Raw genomic sequence first — 23750 nt, 5'->3', positions numbered from 1 at the left:
TACCAAACACTTATTGGAAAATTCATGAAATTCTGTTGAGAAATGAAGTCGCTAGACCGATGACAAAGAGTTTAACTTACATTCATTCATACAAAAGGTACGTACGGGCTGAGCCCTATTATGACTATCCCCTTGAATTTTCCTTGCAAGGGGATAGTCCGGTGAATTTATCACGAGACATTATGTAGTACAGAAAAACACTTGACAGACTACCTAGTCTCACTTCTGGGGGTTTTCATGTCTATGTTTTCATTTAGTTTGGTATTTCCTCATGATCAGTTCCTTTTGTCTTTTTACTGTTTGATATGTCCTGTGTTGCAACGCTGCTTTTAGCATGTATATCTTTGTTTTACTTAGAACAGGTTCGATGTTTCAACCGTTATTTTAGTGTGGATTTTGCATATCGACCTGTACATGTGCAGCAGTCATGCATGTTTGACTAGGCAATACTTTCGCTGTTGTGTACATACGGTTCAGTACGGTGAACTCAGTACTCCATTCTTGATACTCCTCCATTTTGTTTGGGACATTAAGATATTTTAAACTGTCAAAAAAGACATACTATTTCATTATATGACTTAAGCTTATGTATGTTTGGGACTTGACAATTGTATGATCATACAATGAAAATGAAACAGAACACTAGATACAACATATTTTATTTTTTCAACACATACAATGAAAATAGTATGTTGTTGTTTTCAAATTTCCACAAAATAGATGGCCATTTCCCTAAAGATGAGCATTTAAAAAAAAAGGTTGGCCAAAATGTTGCATCTTTCGCTATGTAAAAGTTCAATAAAAAACAAAATGATAAATAAGTAACATGTACAATAAAATGTTTTTCAGACATCCAAATTTGGGACGGAATTCCTCCTATTTAGACATGTACAGTATTTTCGAAGGTTCATTGTGGCCACACTGATTAGGTTCCAAAATATTTCACAAGTTATGGAATACATAAGTGCATGTGCAGATGTGTGACCTTGTTTAAGATCAATTTTACAATCACCAAGTTAATGTTTCAAGACACAGTCTTCTTGAAAATGACTACAACCGAGCTTACATGTAATCTCAAAACCTAGACATTGGCCCGATAAAACCGACTAAATCAGTCATAATCATGGAAACTTGAAAACAAGAATGAAGGCACATTTTTACCAAAGATTCATTCAACACATTCAAATGAAATGGTTACTATAACCACTTTAATTAATTAAGATTATTTTTAAACTGTAAATATTAAATACATTAAAATACTTATCAACAAAAGTCAGCATTTCATATCAACTAAAAATCATGATATAACTTCAGCAAATGTTCATCACCACCATTTTACATGATAAAACCATTTATTACATAATGTACTGTGTTATCCAGTGAATGTTAACCCATGTCATATGACCTATCAGTCCTGTGATTGGTTGTAAGTTTCAATGATTTCAATTGTGACATCACACTAGGACAAGAACACGGCGTCACAGACTTACGCACTGGAGTCAAAATGGCGGCTTTTTACATGTCAAGGTTGCATGAAAATTGTCGTTTAACACGAATAAATGCCACAAATCTTGATTACGTAAAAATAAGGATGTTACACTCGTTTTCATTTCATATGAAATTTATGAAACTCATCACAAATTTTTCATTTTAGCTCGCTAAATTGAAAAATTCTTACTCGTTTCATAAATATCATATGAAATGGAAACTCATGTAAGATCCTATATGAATGACAACATTTGTGTATCATAAACAACCAATCTTAATTCACAACAATAAATAGAGACAAACTTTACTCATAGGCAAAAATCATTTATTTTTGGTAAATAGAACTAACCTAGTACAGAAGGTAGATTTGAATGAAAATAAATTTTAATTTTAAATGATTTCATTAAACACACATTAAATAGCTAGATCTATACAATATACCATAACACATGTACATGTTCCCCATTTTTTTTAAGAACATGCATAAACAAATTTGAAATGTCATGTAGAGGTCTTTTGCTTGGTGTTAATGTTAATGCTAAATATCACTATTTTGGCAAGTGAAGAGGACAGAAAATCTTTAAAATACTGAAAGTAACTTACTTATATCATTACATCAACAAAATAAAGTTACATTAAATGATTGTCATCAGAGTTCCAACAGATTCATTTTTCCAAAAATCCTTTATGACATCAAATATTAGAACCATCCCCATCCTTCTCAAACCTGTGTAGGTTGTTACAGTCACATGATGTAACCATGGTGACTCAAGTGTAGGGAGTTATGGTCACATGAGGCAACCATGTTGACTAAAGTGAAGGAAACCACCATCACATGAGGTAACCATGTTGACTTAAGTTTAGGAAACTGTGGTCACATGAGGTAACCATTTGACTAAAGTGTAGGAAACCATGGTCACATGATGTAACTACGTTGACTCGGGTGCAGGAAGTCATGGTCACATGAGGTAACCTTTTTGACTAAAGTGTAGGAAACCATGGTCACATGAGGTAACCATGTTGACTAAAGTGTAGGAAACCATGGTCACATGAGGTAACCATGTTGACTCGGGTGCAGGAATCCATGGTCATATGAGGTAACCATGTTGACTCCAGTTTAAGTACATACATGTAACCGTGGTTACATATGGTATCCAGTTGATTCATTCTCTTCTTTTTGACTTGGGCAACAACTTAAATGTAAACTTAATGTTTTATAGACACTAGTTCTAGTAAAATAAAAGTAACGTTCCTGTAGTCAACCTCCTTCAAAGTCTGTCAAGGTGCTGACTGATATTCCAACCTCTTCTCCTCTAGGTACGATGATGCTGAGTCAAAATGCTGTGTGGTTTTTAAAGTTCGTCGCCTCTAGTATCAGTGTTATACTGAACATACTCCTTTTACTCCTTCTATGTGTCAGTAAATATATGAGGAATAAGTGTAGCGTCTAGTAGCCCTCATTGCTGAATGTGATGTTGTAGTTACTCCCAAACTTCTTCTGAAGTACTAAGAAGGTGACAGAGTGGTCAGCTCTTCCGTAACCCTGCAAAACAAAAAGGTTTTGTTAAATGCATGTGTTCTGTGAATGTTATTTCATAAACCTTCAAAACTATTGAATGAGTTTGTTTAAGGTACTACACTGTACTTCCTTTTGAAAACTGTCAGCAAGAGATCTTTTCACATCAATTCATGTTCAATGCACAGTTGTCTTTCTTACTTTCATTCCTGGCATCAATGATAAGGGAAAGTTCTGTAACTTATTAAGGCTTTTAATCAGAAGAAGTTCTTTTTATAATAACGTTTCTAAGCAGTTTTGTTTATAAATATATAATTTTGCAAGCCTCCTATTTCTATGTTTTTAAGAGGTTTTAAATACATGTTGACAGACAATAAATTTACTTCCATTTCAACTTTTGTGACCTTTGAAATAGAAAAGATTCATTTCAGGATCTGTGAAGGGATGTGTTATCCTATCACCACTCACAGAATTATCTCGGCTTTTACCTGTTCCAGAGTGTTTTTGTCAACCCCCTAGGGTATGATTTCTCTGTCACTCCCTTGTGTATAATTCCTATATCACCCCCTAGGGTATGATTTCCCTGTCACCCTTAGGGTCATCCTCGATATCCAGGGGTTACGCTCACGTTTGCTCTCTACACCCATGGCATATGTCATAGCGAAATTGAAGGCTCGGTGTGCGCCACCTTGTTGATGAGACAAGAAGACTAGTTCGATCTTTTGATATACATAAAAAAAATCTTGTCAGTGGTCACCTAACGGTAAAAATTGACAAGCTTTGAAGTCGGGTGTCTCTCCTTTATAATCTTCAAAGGACAGGTATCAGCCTAGCGATTGGTCAGGTCTTTTTTTACCTGAGACCAATCAAACAGCTATCTTTGTGCCTTCAATTTTGCTACGACATATTCTAGGGGTGTAGAGAGTGAAAGTGAGCATAACCCCTGGATATCGAGGATGCCTTAGGGTATGATTTCTCTGTCACCACTGGAGTAGGATACCTCTATCACCCCCCCTAGAGTATCATTTTTTTCTGTCAGTTCCAGGAGGGTTACATTTTTCAGTCAACCCCTAGAATATGAATTATCTGTCACCCCCCTAGGGTATGATTTCTTTGTCACCCCTAGGATATGATTTCCCTGTCAGCCACAAGGGTATCATTTTTCTGTCACTCCCTAGGGTATGATTTCTCTGTCAACCCCTCGAGTATGATATCTTTGTCACTGCCTAGGGTATGATTTCTCTGTCACTCCCTAGGGTATGATTTTTCTGTCGCCCCCTAGGGTATGATATCTTTGTCACTGCCTAGGGTATGATTTCTCTGTCACTCCCTAGGGTATGATTTCTTTGTCACTCCCTAGGGAGTAGGGGAAAATTCTTTTAATTTGCATAATCTACATATAACTTTACATGCTAATAGAAGAAGAATTAAACTGCCTCTATATTCACAATACTTTTATACAGTGAAAACTAACTTTACCAAAAACTGACTTTTAGAACCCGACGGTTCGAATTAACGCTTTTCTACAAGCAGAATGTACATTTATTTTAAGAATATGTTACTTAAAATGTTCCTCACTCACAATTATTTTTTAATGCTTCTTTGATAAAATATAATACTGATATTCACCAAAACATTGTCTAGAAAATAAGCCTATCTGTTCTCAGTTTCATTCGATTAAAACTTTTAAAGTGGCTGAAACAGTCATTTCCGACGCCTGAGGATCTGTTATAGCAACAAAAAACTTTGGTGTTTCTGTCTTGAACATATAGTTTAATGCAACCAAACAATTTATTTAATTTAGTTACTTTGTATTTCTCATGATAATTTAGTGTCGCAAGATGGGTTGACTTTGCTGGTGGCTTATCAGTCCCCCAATAACGTCAATTGTCTGGATTTTATTCAGGTGTGGTTTACATGAAATACTGATTTTAAGAATAAATTATCTGCTGTAGCCGTGAATCCATAATGTTATGAAGTGTTTTATAGGTACCTTTTTTTGTACCTTTCTACGTATATTTCGGAATACTTTTGACAGGAGTTTTCTTCCTGTATTACAACTGATCATCACTGATGAGTCCTAAATGGTCGAAATAGCCATAAGGTATGGTTATTAACTCATTCACCCCTGAAGAAACATTTGAACTCTTGCAATTCAAAGGTTGGAATAGTTCATTATGAAGTTTCAGGGGTGAATGAGTTAATATTTACTTTGTTTGGCTTTCTGCATCAACAAACTAGTTATTATATGCATCATTCCCGTGTCGTATTTTGTAACATTTCAATGCCAATTACTTCTCTAGACTTCACATTGCTATACATCCATTCATGAGTCACTAATAGTATATGTACAAACAAAACATCTAAGGTTTTTCTAAATATATATATACTGGACAGATCTATTCCCAACAATAAAACTAGTAGATTAATCATTTCTCTACCTTAAAAATACCCATGTGCCAAGTATCAGGATGTTATTTAATTATCAATGCCGTCCTAAATTAGATTCATATTAAGAATCTGTGTTGCCAGGAGTTATGTTAATGCATTGTGTTAAGTAATCTGCCTAATACAACACATTATGATAAGACAAATGTTATTCCAGCTGAGAATACAGCAGGAATTTGGCACTAGCTGAGCATACTATTATGCAATCTGTACTTGAGATGTAATTGAGATATTTTTGAATGGAACTTGTAGTTTATGTTTATCTACGTCACTCAGTCATCCACATTCCACGATATCCGGTACAACTATCTAAAACTATACTTCTAAAAGGTAATCAGCTGTCACACCTGTGCATAGAGCTTACATCAGTAATCCTGTATTACATACAATATCAATCCTAATCCATTCTTCATTGCAACTTCAGATTTCTGAATTTGTTTTAGTGTTGTGTAGACCAGTCAACAATATATACAAATTTTGTTTTAATTTTGACTTCTACAACATACACAACGCAAAACATAAAGTGAATATGATATATGTGAAACTGCACATAGTGTGTCCTTAAAATCATGTCTATGAATAATATTAATGTCTGTGAAATCATACTATAACAAAACAGAAACGTAACCTCAGATTTAGAGTTAATAAAAAAAAACCATTTTGAACAATATCTAAAAGGACCTGTTACAGGAACAAAAGAATTTTGCCCACGAAGCAATTTAACCATTACTGGTTTATATTTGTAGCTCCCTAAGACACGACCTATGAGATATTTTTAAAAAAATAAAAAGGTCCCCAGGGCCTGTGCTACGAACTATTTAGTGCCGCCTTCCAAAGGTGTACGACAGGGTTCACATTTTGTCCAAAAAACTATCAAAACAATGTTTTACGCTATCAAATAATATTATATTATTTACAGTAGGATCTGTTGCAAATTATGAACTCAAATATGTAACAAAAAATTACATAATAAAAAAGTTATAAAATCTTAAAGTCTAAAAATTTTGGTATTTTCATACACTTTTTTGCTACATCAATTGTTTTACGGAAGTAACACACCAATTTCCGGTTCTTGTACACCAAAAATCTTTTAATATTATTTGGTACATTATGTTGAGATACTATAGTGAAAATTTCAGAAAATTTGAGAACCGGTAAATTTGTCATATAAATGTCAAATTGTAGCAACGTCTATTTCCAAATATAATGCAATAACCTTATGACTATAGTCATGTTTGATCCTTTAACAATATGTCGAACCAATTTATTATCGCAACTGATCAAAGTTTCATTAATAAGGTCTGCTGCTTATGATGAGCCCAACTATAAAGCTAGATGTTGCCAAATAAAAAAGTTATGCAATCTCTCACACATAAAAGTTTAGTATTTTATGTACATTTTTAGTTGTTTCGCATCTTTACGGAAGTGATAGACACAATTTCGGATTTTGTACACCAACATATTTTGGATATGATTTGGCACATTATGTTGACTGACGATAATAGAAATTTCGAAAAAATCGGTATTCGTGTAAATGTGTCATCTTAAGGTTAATATGGTGTATGACCAATGTCAAAATAAATCTTCAATAACTACAGGTCAATGCAAGTATTTCATAATTAACCCAAAATCATTCCAATATGCTATCAAGGTGGATGATATGGTTTATAGCAGAGTCTTGATCAACTGTTTAACTAAATGGACTACAAATGGAATCCTAATGGTAGAATTGCAGTTAGGATATGTACAATGGCCTAAATAAATAGGTTGTGGTAATTGACCTCCTTGGATAAAACCCCCGTTTATATCATATTGTTTTTATGTGAAATGCAGTTTAGGAAAAATATACCAAGGTATAGGGATGTGGTGATAGGATCACTTCAGTTTTCAAGGTACACATGATCACACATACTCACATCTTGTAATTCATAGCTAGCTATACTAGTAGTCTTCAAATTATTCTTTCATCATGGGTGATGCCTGTATCATGCCAGAATGTAGGAAAAGATTTAAGGATATAAAAAGGACGGTAAAACAGCCAGATTGCTGGACTCCCCGCATAATACTTGGTTGAAACATATGCTTATAAACCAAGATCTGATTGTAGAAGATGGCAGTAAGATATGCATGAGATGTTATGGACAAATGTGTCAGGAAGAGACTTCATTCAAGCACATCTGTGGAGAGTCACTATTCTCAGGGAGAAGAACAAACCGGTCGTGATTTGCAAGATGAGGAAGATGTTATTGATGCCATCCCCATTATTCCGTCAGTGCCCCTCTTGAATATCACAGATCTGAAATATGCATCCTCTTCTTATCGCAAATGTTCTGTATGTCTCCAGTATAATGACACATGTGCTACCATTCCGAAACAAGTGCAACATTCTCTAATGGTAAATCACAGGCTTTGGTTCCCTCGTGATGCGTGTATTTGTCCTAAACACATCATCGGAAGCATTTTACACCCAGATACTGAAGTAGCTATGGTCGATAGGGCATCCTTGCAAACGAAACTTGATAACGCTATTGGTTCCGAGGTCATAACTGATCTTCTTGAGATCATACATAACGTGTCTAAATATGGAAATTCTCCAAAACTACAATTGAAAACATTGTCGGATTCAGATTGCCATGCATGGACAGAATGGACTCTAAAGCAGTTTATGGAAATGCATGAGATGTGCAAACCCGACATCCTTTCAGCTTTTACTGATGGTGTGTGCTCCGAAGACTTGCTCCTTTTTTTCTGTGCAAAATTAAAAACTGATCTGTCTTGGAACCAGTTGTCAGTTCTGACCAAATTATCAACAGCCTCACTGTCCAGATATTTCCACAAGATTATCGAAGTTTTGAATGTAACCGTTGTGCCCCAATACCTTGGAACAAACCATATGTCACGCAAAGAAGCCTTATCACACAACACAGTGTTTACCAAAGCATTTTTTGGGGACAAAGCAAGTCTCATACTTGATGGCACTTACATCTATCTAAACAAAAGTTCGCATCATGCATTCCAGAGATCATCATATTGCGGACAAAAGAAAACGAATTATCTGAAGTTTATGTCAATTGTGTTGCCAGATGGATATGTGTTGGACACAATCGGACCGTATTATGGAAGTGTTAATGATGCATCAATAACTAAACTTATCATTGAAAACTTTGACCTCCTGAAGTCTTGGCTTGATGAACATGACAATGTTATTGTCGATCGTGGTTTTAGGGATGTCCTCGATGTTTTAGCCGAGTTGGGGTACGATTCAAAAATGCCATCCTTCCTTCCCCCTGGGAAATCACAAGTAGATGCTTCCCAGGCGAATGAAGATCGCCAATGTACCAAAACCCGTTGGGTTGTCGAAGCCTACCATGGGCGTTTGAAGAAGTGGATTCTGTTCAGAGAAAAACTTCCTTCAAACGTTCTGGTTCCGGTTATTGACAAACTCGTTCGCATTGTGACTGCATGTCTGAATGCGTTCCGAGGACCAATATATTGTTCTGATCCACTTCGTGAGCAGCGTGATACACAAATGGCAAAACGCATGTTGTCTCTCTTGGACAGTGACAATGCGTTGGCCAAGCGTGTAGCTGATGATCCAAATATGACCCGCAGAGCAAAGAGTGAATGGAAGAAGCTGGAAGCCTCGCAAATCCCGTTTCCAAAGCTAGATTTGGAATACCTGGAGACTTTGGCTTGTGGTACATATCAGCTGAAACTGGCACCTGGCTATATCACCGAACATCAGACAGATGGGGGCGATTATGAGATATGGGTGTACCAACATGCTGATGACCTTCTCCGAGGCCAAATACACTCTCGCCACAGGTCGCAAGCAAAATACAATGTCTGGATCGAGTTTGACCAACACGCATCAGAGGATCCTGTAAAGGCATACTATTGTGTGTGTCCTGCAGGAAAGAGAACATCGGGTATGTGTGCTCATGTCGCATCAATACTGTATTATCTAGGATACTATGCACATTTAACAGATGCTAAAACGCTCCAGCCTTCAGCTCGCAAATTCAGAGACTGCATATTGTGAATGCATTCAAAAGGAGAAGCATGACCTAAGATTGACTTAGAAAGTAGAAATTCATAAAAATGTTTTTAATAACCAATTTTGACTATGTGTTGTGAAACTAAAAAAAAACCAGTAAATACAACAATCCATGAATTGGAAACTATAACTCTCCTAAAAAGAACCAATGTTATGCATTAACATAGCTTCAACATATTATACTGGTACACCAAATGTTCTGACAAATTGCCTAACGTTTGCTGTATGCCCCCCTTTAACTACCTAGTTTAGTTAAACAGTCATACTCTACTATAAACCATATCATCCACCTTGATAGTATATTGGAATGATTTTGGGTTAATTATGAAATACTTGCATTGACCTGTAGTTATTGAAGATTTATTTTGACATTGGTCATACACCATATTAACCTTAAGATGACACATTTACCGAATACCGATTTTTTCGAAATTTCTACTATCGTCAGTCAACATAATGTGCCAAATAATATCCAAAATTCGTTGGTGTACAAAAATCGAAATTGTGTCTATCACTTCCGTAAAGATGCGAAACAACTAAAAATGTACATAACATAATAAACTTTTATGTGTGAGAGACTGCATAACTTTTTTATTTGGCAACAAATAGTTTTATAGTTGGGCTCATCATAAGCAGCAGACCTTATTGATGAAACTTTGATCAGTTGCGATAATAAATTGGTGCGACATATTGTTAAAGGATCAAACATGACTATAGTCATAAGGTTATTGCATTATATTTGGAAATAGACGTTGCTACAATTTGACATTTATATGACAAATTTACCGGTTCTCAAATTTTCTGAAATTTTCACTATAGTATCTCAACATAATGTACCAAATAATATTAAAAGATTTTTGGTGTACAAGAACCGGAAATTGGTGTGTTACTTCCGTAAAACAATTGATGTAGCAAAAAAGTGTATGAAAATACCAAAATTTTTAGACTTTAAGATTTTATAACTTTTTTATTATGTAATTTTTTGTTACATATTTGAGTTCATAATTTGCAGCAGATCCTACTGTAAATAATATAATATTATTTGATAGCGTAAAACATTGTTTTGATAGTTTTTTGGACAAAATGTGAACCCTGTCGTACACCTTTGGAAGGCGGCACTAAATAGTTCATAGCACAGGCCCTGGGGACCTTTTATTTTTTTTAGAAATATCTCATGGGTCGTGTCTTAGGGAGCTACAAATATAAACCAGTAATGGTTAAATTGCTTTGTGGGCAAAATTCTTTTGTTCCTGTAACAGGTCCTTTAGATGTATCAGTTAACTTTGAATATTGACCAAATTAACTGCCAAGAATATTTTGAGGAATTTTTAACACAACAATTCCACAGGAGTGGATGTGTCGCCTGCTCAGCGCTTTTACTGAGAAAAGTGTTTTGGCTTGAGTTATCGTGTAAACAAGCAAAATTTAACAGCAAAAACGATGAACAGCGTTGCTATGGCAAGTGTGATATGCAAAAACACGGAAAGTTGAAACTTGACAGAAAAACCTGATATATATATGTTGAACATTATTGCTTCTAGCATTACCATACAAAATTTGATAGGAATTGATTAAAAAAAGTAGTTCTTCCATTTAATACACAATGCCCTTATTTGGCAATAAAAGGGGCATAACTCCACCAAAAATGCATGAAAACTTCTGAAATGTGAACTCGTCTGAGCTATATTAGTATGCAATATGTGTACCAGGTGTGAGTTCAATCAACCTAAGGGAACTCAAGTTATCACAAGAAACCTTGTTTCGGACGATACTACCGATGACGACACCGCTGACAAAAAAACTAACAAGAGGCCCAAGGCCCTTAGCGGTAACCTCAGTTACATGTATATTATAGATACTGGTACTCAATTTTATTGTTGAGATGTGATGAGGAAATCAACATGTAAACAGAGTGAAATACAATACTTGTTATGTCACCAAAGGTTTAGAACTTTAAAAACTATTCAAATAAATAATTTTGCTTTTGAGAAATATAATATCTACTCTCAATTAACCAATTGTCCTTCCTGGCCAACCCCTGGGATAGCTAGGTCAGGATCTTACTTTCTGATACTATTCGATTTCAATTTCATTATAACTATTCCAATCAAGTTTGAATTATTTCTTGCTGAAAATGGACATGATATAGTTTGTTTGTAAAACATCTGAGTCTGATGAAGAAGTTTTTTTAACATTTGATTTTCCCCATTTGGGCTCCACCCATCCAGCCCCTGGGGATGGGGCAGGATCTTATTTACTCATACCGTCTAATTGCCAACTGGCACCATAATCATTCCTGCTAAAAATGGACAAATTTTATACCAAAAATTGTTATTTCCCTATATAAACTAGAGTCAACTTTACCCCCTCCCCAAGCGAGAATGGATGGCCCGGGGGTAACGAAATCGAAAAATTGATAAAGCCGCTGATGGAATTTTCATCAATGCACAGAATTTGATAGTAGTACAAAAAAGTCTGAAGAAGAACATTTTAAAAATATTGGTTAATTTTCCCTTAGTGTGTGGAGTGTGATACCAAAAAGTGACCATTACACTGTCACTGCCAGCAGGACATACACTTGACCCATTGCTTTACAAAATGTTAACATTCAACTTTTGTGAAGAAAAGCAAAACATCTAATTTTAAAATAGGAATGAGCAGTGGGCATACTGGCCAGATAGGGGCCAAGTCCAAGAGATTGGGCCTGGGGTATACCCAGATATCAAATTTTGAACTCTGGGCCAGGGGAATACCTAGCTAGATCAAATTTGGGACTTAAGGCCTAGTGGGAATACCCAGATAACAAATTTGGAACTTTGGGCCTAGGGAATAACCAGATCAAAATTAGGAACTGAGGGCCTGCATGGGGAATACCCAGATCAAAATTAGGAACTGAGGGCCTGCATGGGGAATACCCAGATCAAATTTGGAACTTTGGGCCTAGTGATTACAAAGATCAAATTTGAAACTTTGGGCCTGGTGATTACCCAGATCAAATTTGGAACTTTGGGCCTGGTGAATACCAAGATCAAATTTGGAACTTTGGGCCTGGTGATTACCAAGATCAAATTTGGAACTTTGGGCCTGGTGAATACCCAGATCAAATTTGGAACTTTGGGCCTGGTGAATACCCAGATCAAATTTGGAACTTAGTTGATGCCTTAAATTATCTAGTGTCCTGATAGTGTTTTAGATCAGTTACACTACACGTACCTTTGAGTATCCGTAAATCTTGATTCTTTTGTTGCCAGGATCATGATCTATCCTTCCACCACCCACACACTCACAATCAAGTCCTTTTTCTTCAATCGCGGTCTCAACAATGTCATATATGTCAGCTGCAAATAAATAATACAATTGTCATATTTCCATTAACACGTTTTTTGTCGGGACTACTTATGTGTCGTAAAATGATGGTTCCCATTGCAATAATTGTTACTACATCCCTGGGCATGAAAGAGTCTTATAAGATACATAAAACATAGACCTAGGGCTAATAACATTGTTATTGTAAATAATTGTCATAAATAGATCAAAGAGAAATGCTCACAAGACTCTTGCATATCTATAACCAAGTATTAAACAGATAGCCTAATCGAGTCATTTCGGTACATATATAAACAACTAATTGTCCGTATGCTTTAATTACAGTGTAGCCGAATAGACATCGATTTGTATGGACAACTCGTACATCTTTTATATCTTTTTGTACATACGCTCCACTGGTCATTTGTCTGATGAAGGTGATGGAGTACATATCGTCACATATAAACACTTATTGGTTGTGCTACATGAATCTTTTCACAATCAATAGTAATTACAAATGTAATATATATATTTTGTGTACTTAAATTTATTATGAGGATAAACGTGCCCTCATTGCAGCAGGCGAAAGGTTTACAGTAGCGAAATTTCCCAGTATGCCGTATCTAGTAAAAGTAATTAAAGGTTTGGAAAATTGGGTAATGAAATAAAAGAGGCTTCAAATCCTCTACTTGCAGAAAGTTTCAAAACTTTATGATACAAGTTTAAAGCGGAAATGTTCATGAGTCGAATATTTTCACATTTATCATTTTGAGTAAATTAGTGTGGAACTATCCATATGTGCATATATATAGGTTATATGGATTAGATATATAGACTATATATATTTGTGAACTTTTGCCAATGCAATTTCCACACAGCGATCTGTGTAAAGAGTCATAACAGGAATGTGAAAATTTCCACTTTAATTAAGCATTCAACAATTAAGGGCAGTGTGTACAATGTTGTGTACTTGTAATGGTAACTAACAGTTAAGTACGTGTACCGGTAGTAAAGTGTGATATACTGTACGTAGGTTATACTTAAAGATGACAGTAGTGCAAGGTAAAAAGCTTTCAATTGAGATTTTTTTTAAAAAGTATGATTTTCTTTTCTTGTTTCAAGATCTTCCCCGTCTCTTCCGACTATCATTTCTAAGGTCAAGTGCCGACATGTTAGTTTGTGCTTTCTTGCATGGTAACGAGTATGGGTCTCGCTGGGTATAAAAAGCGCATTACCCGTCAAACCGGTTATCATTTGTGACTGTGTTTCAAAGTCGTCGGGCGAGTGCTTTTGATTTTTGATATCGGTTGCTGATCAGGGGGCCCGGTGCATTGAACCACAAGACGGAGAGTTGTAGAATGATAACTGGTTTGACAGGTAATGCGCTTTTTATACCCAGCGAGACCCATACTCGTTACCAAGCAAAGAACAAACTAAAGTGTTGGCATTTCCTTAGAAGCGAGTCAGAATAGATGGGGAAGATCTCAAAACCAGATTTTTTTTATTGATTTTTTAATCTCAATTAAAAGCTTTTAAACTTGCACTGTCAGCTTTAATGATACATGTATGGTACTATTCATTGCAATACTAAGTTCTTTAACAATGAAGTCGTCAACCTCAGGCCCCAATTAAACATGCATCACCAACATTAACATGCATGTGTACAAATCTGCTTCAAGCTGAAGCTGAGCTTGAGTGTCTTTTAGTTGCTATTTCAAGCCTGAGGCAAATACAGTTTGAGTGTTAATTAAGTTTGAGGTCGGCTCAAAAGTGTTGGTGTTATATCACGCTGTGCCTGTTACATACAAATGTATAATATCATCAGTGTGCAAGCATGGACAGTTCATCATATGTACCATTAATTCTTTCCAGGGAAAAAACCCATGTATACTTGGACACCAGGTTTAAGATTCTGTATACAACATGTATTAGAACCATATATGACTTTATATTGGCACAAACTAGCATGTAAAGTGTGGGTTTCAGCAGCTGGCACCGTAAGTAAAAGACATTTCATCAATAATAACAAGATATCTCAGAATTAATCACACACACACACTGTCATTTCTAAAGTTGAACTAGGCAAAATGCCATACAGATCTTTTTGAGTTTCGATCTAAAAACCAATTTTGCTACATAAATGACCTATATGTACAGATCAATTGCTGATAATAAAGATAAAGAAAGCTATTTGTGTCAATCAAATCCTGGCTGATGACCCAATATACCCGATCTTATATGCAGCGATTCAAACATTGTCAATAAAATGCCTCATTTCCTAGAAACCTAGTACTTACATATCAGATAGAGAGTGCACAGGCCTATAGCTATCAGGAAATGAAATACTGACATTGGCATTGCATTTATTTACAAATCTTACAAAGGTTCAAAGGGCAGGTGAGCTAAAAATATAAGTATATAGATCTGATTTCAGTTGGCATTTATAGGTAATATGAATGCCAACAGGAATCAGACAATGCTTAGGTATACTGCACTGAAACAACTTTGCAAAACATCTACGAGAACTCATCAAAATGGATTCTAGAGTATGCCTTCCTTTGCAGTGATGCAACATAACGTATACATATCTTATCAAATATTTGAAGCCTTTCCCATAGAGACTACCCATCTGACACACTGTTGGCAGTACCAGCAATCCTCGCATACCTGACACAACACCACCAGTCTTCACATTTATCAGTAAAATACTAGCTGAGCAAATTACCAAGACCCATTACACCGCTGATCCAAGCTTACCTAATTCCAACAATGGTAGAATATCTCGAGGTATCTACAGTCTGATCTTGATGAATGAAGCTTGAGATTGGAGCACTTCCTCTCTAACCCATTACGTTGAACTTCCATTGCAATACTGTTTATAGTACCTTGTAGATCAGGTCAAGTACAGTTGAACCTGGGTTATTAGTGTAATACCCCTCTGTTACCCTGACAGAGAAATTGTACGAAATTGATTAACCCTCAGTAAAGCAAAGAAAGTGTATGAGTCAAACAAATACCCTCCCTTCAATGTCAAACAGAAAATATGTATCAGTGGAATACCTGTCATACACCTAGGAGTCAAACTGGAATTTATATCATGAATCGACTACCCATAGTGCTTTAAATTTGGGGGGGGGGGGGGTCAATATTTCGTGTTCATGTAGTACTAGTACATAATCTTCGCGGGGGTTAAATTTTGCTGTGCACCCGAATCACAAATTGTGTTGTGCAAAGTATTTTGAGTGTCATCATTTAAGGGTTAAACCTCAAAATACAGATAAACCGTTTGAAAACACTGATCCCAAGCGTCGTCATCCACCAGTGACTTAAATCGAAAGAAAATCAAATGTGTATGTACCTATGTTATCAAGAATCACCTACTGTGTATATATAAACTGAAATTTAATTGTTTTTTTACATTGACTACCCAATTGTACAGTGATAATCTGATTTGAGTTCATTTAAGCTTGCATAACAGTCCACCACGGCCCCCCTTATACCTGAATAACCTTCCAAAGTTGAATAGAAGATTTGGCATGTCAAATCTGTCCCCAAAAGTGAAATAGAGAATTCATAAATCAATATGCTTGTCCTAGCTGTAACAAATACAAGTCAAAGTGAGAGTCCAATGTATCAGTCAAGTTCCCCCATAGAATTTGTACATGTTACAGTACAAACTTCCAGATCAAAACAATTTTCGAACAAAGAACATTTTTGATACAAAAACAATTTTGACCTCTGAATACTAAAGCTTGTACCAAGGAATAATATCTTAAAATATTTCGAACAATTGGTGAATAGAAAACACCAGACATGAAACCTATCAATAATCAGAGGAGGCCACAGTAAACAGAGAGGAATGGAAACAATTAGTGCCAATTACATTATCTAACTCAAAGTAGACTGATGAACAACCTTGAATGGAGAACATGTTTGTGTAAACTTTGACATTCATGTTAATTAACAGTGACATGGTGGTAATTTGTCTCAACACAAATGCCTTACTTACAGCACACTGCCATGTTCAGTGAATCAGGCTGTGTGGGCATGTGCAAGAATTCGAAGCAAACACGAAAAAGTACAAACGATCCTCAAATTATGTCACCTCTGATTTTACTTCCCATGAACAACATGTCAAAAACATTCAGTACACTTTTAAAGTTACATGCAATTATTCAGGTGAAACTATTGACACATCAGTAAACACGTGAAACCAGTGTTCTGTAGACCCCGACATGGCGATTCCTGCGATTATATTCCCTGCGGATGATTCTTGTATCCCCTAGGTTTAGTGATTTCCATATCCCTTATATTAAGCAAGTGATTCTTAAGCCCCTGGTCGGCTTGCAGAACTCACAAATATCCACATTCCCTTGTGACTCTGGCCGATTCCAATAATCCCCTTTATATAGGAAGAGATTCTCAAGCTTAAGGATTTATTCCCCTCAAGTAAGTTAGAAAATTATTCCAATTCCCTATTTAATTATCAAATGACTCCAATATGTCCCACTACAAGTATATTAAGTGATTTCAATGCCATCCCTTTCCCTAGCCACTGCCTGCGCTAATTATGCTTCCCTCTATATCTCTTCTTTTCTGTCTAAGGGTGTATCAGGCAGGTTAGCCGTTGTCAGAATCATTCGAATAAGGAATTGATTTTGGTCCCCCTACAGTTATCATACAATTCAAATACCCCTCCATAGTTTGCAAAAAGATACTAATTATGTCCTTCTAGTTACGAAGGGATTCCCAATGTCACCTACAGCTAGAATATATGACTTAAAAGTGTCGGCATAGAAATATCAAGCGATTCCAGTATCCCCAGCCCTGAGTTTTCAATTCCAGTGTACCCTGAATTTAAATTAAAAAGTTCAAATGTCCTCTGGCTATAGTGATTTCCCAATCCCTTTGACCATCCTGTCCCTTAGTAATCCCAAGCATGTCTGGATCCTCTTGTGTTAGCTAACGATTCCTGTGACCTCCCATTCGACCCGTTGAGAGCCCTTCATTGTTGTTAAAAAACATGATACAAGATCTGATATGAGAACATATCTAATTTCAAGAAATGCCCTGTTGGGAACCCCACAGCTTTATCTCAAGGAAGGTGTAAGCACAATATTGTGTAAGCAGGAACACAGATGCTGGCATGTTAAATGGATTACACACACAAACCCCCATCTTCCATTCATGAAAATATTGCTTCTGGTAAATGTCAATGAGATTTGCTATGCCAATTATCAGCCTGGAGTTTGTACTACTTAAGTTCTCACAGCCCCATCAGGTCTTGCTCTGGACTTGCTGTCAAATCAGAATGGTGAAGTTATAATGTTTTGTACCTCTGTTGCACATTTGCATCTTTGCGTTAATTAGAAAATAATGGTATTTTGGTATCAATGCATTTTCTTGTGATAGTTCAAGTGTAACGACCAAAATTAACAATATATATATTTTAGATATAATGTGATCCGCAATATTTTAAACTAACAGATAAATCAATTTTGTCACTCCATGTACCCAGACTATTAAAATGTTACAAACATTTTTTTGGATGTAACTTAAACAAGAGGCCCATCGGGCCTGCATTGCTCCCCTGGTACATATCTCACATTTGTAGTCTTTAGGTAAAGGTACAGGTAAAATATCAGTACCTATGACTCCAAGTCATTTAGAACCTGTTCAAACATTTAAACACATTCTACACCTGTGACCGTAAAAGTCAAACAAGATCATTTAACTTCATAGAGCTTGAACCCAGAATGCAGCTGGCCAAATATCATCACCGAAGACATTTTTTTGTATTGAGATTAGGTCATTTATACAATTTTGAAAATATGTGACATTGAAAGTGGGTCAAGGTCATTAACATGAACAAATTAAACCTGATAGCTCTTCATCTGAGCATGCAACTGGCCAAATATCAACACACTTTACATTTCGGTTATTCAGAAGAAGTTATTTAACGTTTTAAACATATTTGACCCCTGTGACCTTGAATATTGATCAGTTATGCGATCTCATTAGACCTCTTATGAAGTCCTGCATAACCAGCAGCTGATGTGTCGCCAAGCATAGGGTGTTGAAGGAAAAGGTAAACTATCTCATACTGCACACAACTGTACACATACATGTACATGCAGTAGCCCCAATATTAATAGAGCATGTGTACAAGCAGACGTGGCTTAATTCGACCAGCACCTGAGGCTATTTTGCCCCTTTTCTATGTGTCTCGTCTCCACTAAGGAGGTAAAATTCAAATTCCAGTTGTCCACTGACTAGCCCAAAAAAGGATTATCCTCCACCAGCCATTTAGAATCCGGCAATTTAGATGCATGTTCCCAATGTGGCACACTCTCCTCTATCCTCATGAAAAAAGCACACCTTCGAATCTCCTGAATATCACAAATGATATCAAGCTTAAGGTGAATGTAGATAGGAGATTGTACACAGTTCCCAGGTCCCTCTGTCACAGTGTGACAAAGTACAGGCTATTTCATTACTTATGTCAAGGGATCTAATATAACAAATGTGGAAAGTAAATGAACAACCTCCCTCTTTTCAATGTCAGAATACTAATAACTGTTTACCACTGAGAGAGTTATCATGATACAGGTATGTGACAAGAAGTTGAGGTAACATGGTCTCTTTTTGACAAGAAGATGAGACAACAGGGTAATATTTGACCAGCACAGCAACCGATCACTGGCTAATCAGCATATTTCCATCTTGACTACAGCAGCTGGTACAATAGTGACCTTATCTTTCTCACTTGAGATATATAGTTCAAAGTCAGGGAACAAGAAGTAAGAGATGGCTTATAACAATTGTTCCTAGTCTTTGATTTCTAAGAACAGAATCAAAAGAAGCATTTTTCCTGTGGAGACCAAATTGTCCAGTTACTTATAATTACATCAATTTAATTAGAAGAAATTGTATTAATTTCAACAAAATAGAAAATGTCCAATCTACCTACAGGGAGAGAATTAGGCTTGCTCTATGTCACTGCATGTTATTGTAAGGGCTAACTAATGATAATAATAATAATTTGAGGTTCTTATATACTGCTTTTCGTAGGTCGTCTCAAAGCAGTTCACAAATTATTATCCGTGGTTATAAGGCCTTTGCAATCAGCCAATATCTTTCTCAACTCCCTGGGGAGCATACATGTACAGCTGGTGCTGCCATTTCGGCGCTCACAGCTAGCATTCTACATTTATAGCACTACCCAACCACTATACATTTACAGCACAACCCAACCATATACACATTTACAGCTGAGCAGACTGGAACAAGCGGAGTAAAGTAACTTGCAGAACAAGCGCAGTAAAGTATCTTGCTCAAAGATACAACACAATGCCCTTTGGTCACGAGCCTGGCGTCCTACCACTAGACTACCGTGCCTCGTAATGGAGGCCCTGCAGAATCAAGGGATTTCTCCTTTGTCCTTTGTTTAGGAGACAATTGAAAGGAGACAATGGAAGAAAACAGAATGTATCTGCTGCACCATTGCAATACTTTTGGATCTTTATATAATTATCAGCTGGCTTCCTTTATATTACACCTTCTTTTCAGCAGTATCTCCATTGGCAGCCATCTTATAACCCTGGCTCTTACGACACATGCATTGAACCTCATAGAAACCAACGAACAGGGAGAATTGATGCAAAACATACAGATTAATTAAAATATTTGGATAAGATTTTTTTACTTAAGATTTTTAATGCCATCAAAATTTAATCAAATTAACCGTACTGCCAGTTGTTGAAGTGACGAGGTAAACTTTAGATTAGAGATGCTTTCAAAGACTTGAACAGTTTGTTTACGCAATACTCCAGTCTGGGAACTTTTCCCCATGTCTGCTGCGTGTTGTGGTAGGGCAGATGTTAGCCCGAGTACCCTCTAGTCAATAATACGCAAATGTTTACCATGAAATTGTAATTATGTCTACAAGAATGTAGCAGAATATGATACAAAGAATAATAAATGTCCTTTTATGAATATATTCAGTCATAAATTCTAAACATTGTAAGTAACTCTTCCTACCATCAGTTTCAGACGCTGAAAGTTATTATATATGATAATCCCAAAATTTCATTAAATTCCACCAATCAAGGTTAAGCACAGTACATGCAGGTTCATGTATACGCAGAATCTTATGGGCCAGAAACCGAAGATTGAAAACATGATTTTACTGATGATGATATGACCATGCACTACTTCACGAGATATACTATTGTTATGCTTTAAAAATATTCACAACAACTCGATCTTAAATTCTATATACTAATTAATAAATTCATGATAGAGATTTCATCCTTCTGTCTTGTGAAACGATTGTGGAAGAAAGCTTATGGAAGGAAGCTGACCAGGTTAAGAATATTAACAGATGGCTTAGTATACCTGGGCATTGCTTGTCTGAAGCTTAATGTTCAAGTGAACAGTATCAACTCGGCTTATATTAGTAAGGATTATAACAGCTCAATAATATGCAAGCAAACACCTGATTCCTAGTGCCAGAGAGTAAGTCTGGATTTCATTCATAAAAACCAGGTAGACAAATCTCAATTTCTTTGTTATTAATATGCTCATATGTAATAAATGATAATAAATATTACAGCGAGAGGCCCATGCACATCCATAATGTGTATTTAAAATAACTAAATTAATACAAGAATTCATTTAATTTGCAAATCCCTTTTATAAAAAAAATCCAGACAATACAAAAGGTATAACCTCCTCGTCTACCCTAGTATAATGTACCAACATACCCTGTCACCTGCATACACACATGCCAGCACACATACACTACACACGTGGAGGCACCTCCTTAAATGACCTTAGCTGTTAATAGGACTTTAAACAAAATTAAACCAAACCAAATCTACCCTAGTATAATGACCTAAATAGAAATATCTTATTTCTAAACTCACTATGTATACATTGCTGTACCAAAGTTTAATTATAAGGTTTTAACGTCCTATTAGCAGCTAAGGTCACTCAAGACATGACTCCATGTATGCATGTAATGTACGCATATACCTGATTCATACATGTATGTGTACCATTGTATGAGTGCTGGAGGCAGGGTATGTTGGTGTATATTCCTCCTTGCCATAGTGCAGATCTAATGACAATTTTGGATAGCTTAGACATACCCAGTACCTCAATGAAATACCATACCAATGGCACTTAGCAAAGTATTCCATCTGGTAAAAATTTACTGACATTATGAGTCAGCCGTTTGTCTGGATTCCCCTAAAAACTGAATGCTAAGCAGGGAATGAACAACCATCATTTTCAAGGACTTTGCTATGTTCCAGCCTGGGGACAAAACTTTTTTGCATTGCTTATCCCACTTAGGTGAACCTGACCAATCTCTAGGTAAATACCTGTCCTTTGAAAACTACGAAGGACAGCTTTACTCAACTTCAAATCCTGTTGATTTTACATGTACATTCAATTTTGTTACGACATATTCCAGGGGTACAGGGAAGGTATGTTTATCAAGAGCCCATGGATTTCGAGGATGACATTATGTCACAATTGGTAGTAATTCTGTTTTGGCATCAAGATAGTTTCAAAATATATAAATCACATTTAAAGGGAGAGCAATCACTGCTTTATTCTCCTTCTACTTGTCTAGATACCATTAGCTTGGCAATATTTTCTTTGGAACCCCCGTTTTGATGAGATTAATACCAGGTAACACAAGTCAGCACATACAATTAGACTGTCTAACACATTGTCTAATTTAATTGTCTAAGCTGGTAATATTTTTTCTTTTTATATCAAAAACAATACTTACCACGTCCAATTATTATGCAAATGATCTCCAACTACCAGTTCTTTAACTCCCAAAGTAAAGTTTCAAATGCCCCGCGCAAATGCGAAACTACTCCCTGTCCAAACCGGACATACGGGTGTAGGATGCGCGCGCACCTCCAACTTCCTCTTTCTTCAACTCGAAAGAAGCACATGGCGGTTATTTCTACCCTGGACTTCGTTCAAGTTTTCTGAGGGCGGTAACCTGTGTCATTGTTTGTTTTCATACTTCATATATTATACCAGTTTCCCTGCTATTGTTTATATATATTGTTTGCCTTTATTCACCGTATTTCGTTGTAAAACGTCGGTACCATTGCCNATCCAAGGATCTCTCAACATACTTTATATCTAGGTTCTCCTGTACTTTCGTCTACAAAACGTGCACAGATCCAGAATATAGGTCATTTTCACTGACTTTTCTAAATTGACCCTACAACTTTTTGGACATGATAACTTACACCAATTAAGAAACAAATCTATCTCAAGTACAAACGATAAAATATTCAGATACGGAATGTACTTTTTTTAAACGCTTACAATTAGTGTTTGAAATGGTACACTGTACATAAGGGGCTCAAGGGCACAAGCTGCTAACCTAATTTCTTTCTCATTTTCAACATTGTTTATGAACCTGCACCAATTAGAGGGATCATGAAGGTCCTTTGTCCCAGTACAATGTGTTCGTCTTCCACCCAAACAAACTAAAGGACAAATATATTGACAATAGCAGCTTACATGTACTGGTGCTGTTAACAAGAGGCCCAAGGGCCTCAGCGGTCACCTGAGTTATATCATAGGTACTGGTAGCTATTTTTATTGTTTAGATGTGATATGGAAATCAGCATGTAAACTAAGTGAAATACAATACTTGTCATGTCATCAAAGGATAAGAATTTTAAAATATTTGTAAATGTTCCCTTTGGGGCCCCGCTCTAACCCCTGGGGATGGGGCAGGAATTCCAAGTTTACAATTTGATACCGTCATCCACCAAAGATGATTCTGACCAAGTAAAAATAATTTCCAACAGAAAATTGTCAAAATATACCCAAAAGTGTTGTTTCCCTATATAAACTATAGTAAACTTTACCCCCTCCCCAAGGGAGAACGGATAG

At 36.2% G+C, this 23750-nt stretch overlaps 1 protein-coding gene across 1 annotated transcript in view; it reads right to left on the bottom strand.

The window, feature by feature from the left end:
- Positions 1 to 1657: 1657 nt before the first annotated feature.
- Positions 1658 to 23750, bottom strand: part of LOC110464427 (14 kDa phosphohistidine phosphatase-like) — a 49432-nt gene continuing 27339 nt past the window's right edge. The window contains exons 2-3 of the mRNA XM_021519635.1: positions 12723 to 12847; positions 1658 to 3031 (exon numbers count right to left, since the gene is read on the bottom strand). Coding sequence (XP_021375310.1) covers positions 2936 to 3031; positions 12723 to 12847 — 221 coding nt within the window. The 3' untranslated portion in view covers positions 1658 to 2935. The remainder of the gene's footprint in view (positions 3032 to 12722; positions 12848 to 23750) is intronic.

This window comes from Mizuhopecten yessoensis, unplaced genomic scaffold (assembly GCF_002113885.1).
Source record: "Mizuhopecten yessoensis strain PY_sf001 unplaced genomic scaffold, ASM211388v2 scaffold10987, whole genome shotgun sequence".
NCBI lineage: Eukaryota > Metazoa > Mollusca > Bivalvia > Pectinida > Pectinidae > Mizuhopecten > Mizuhopecten yessoensis.
This window is presented reverse-complemented; position numbering and strand designations above follow the sequence as displayed.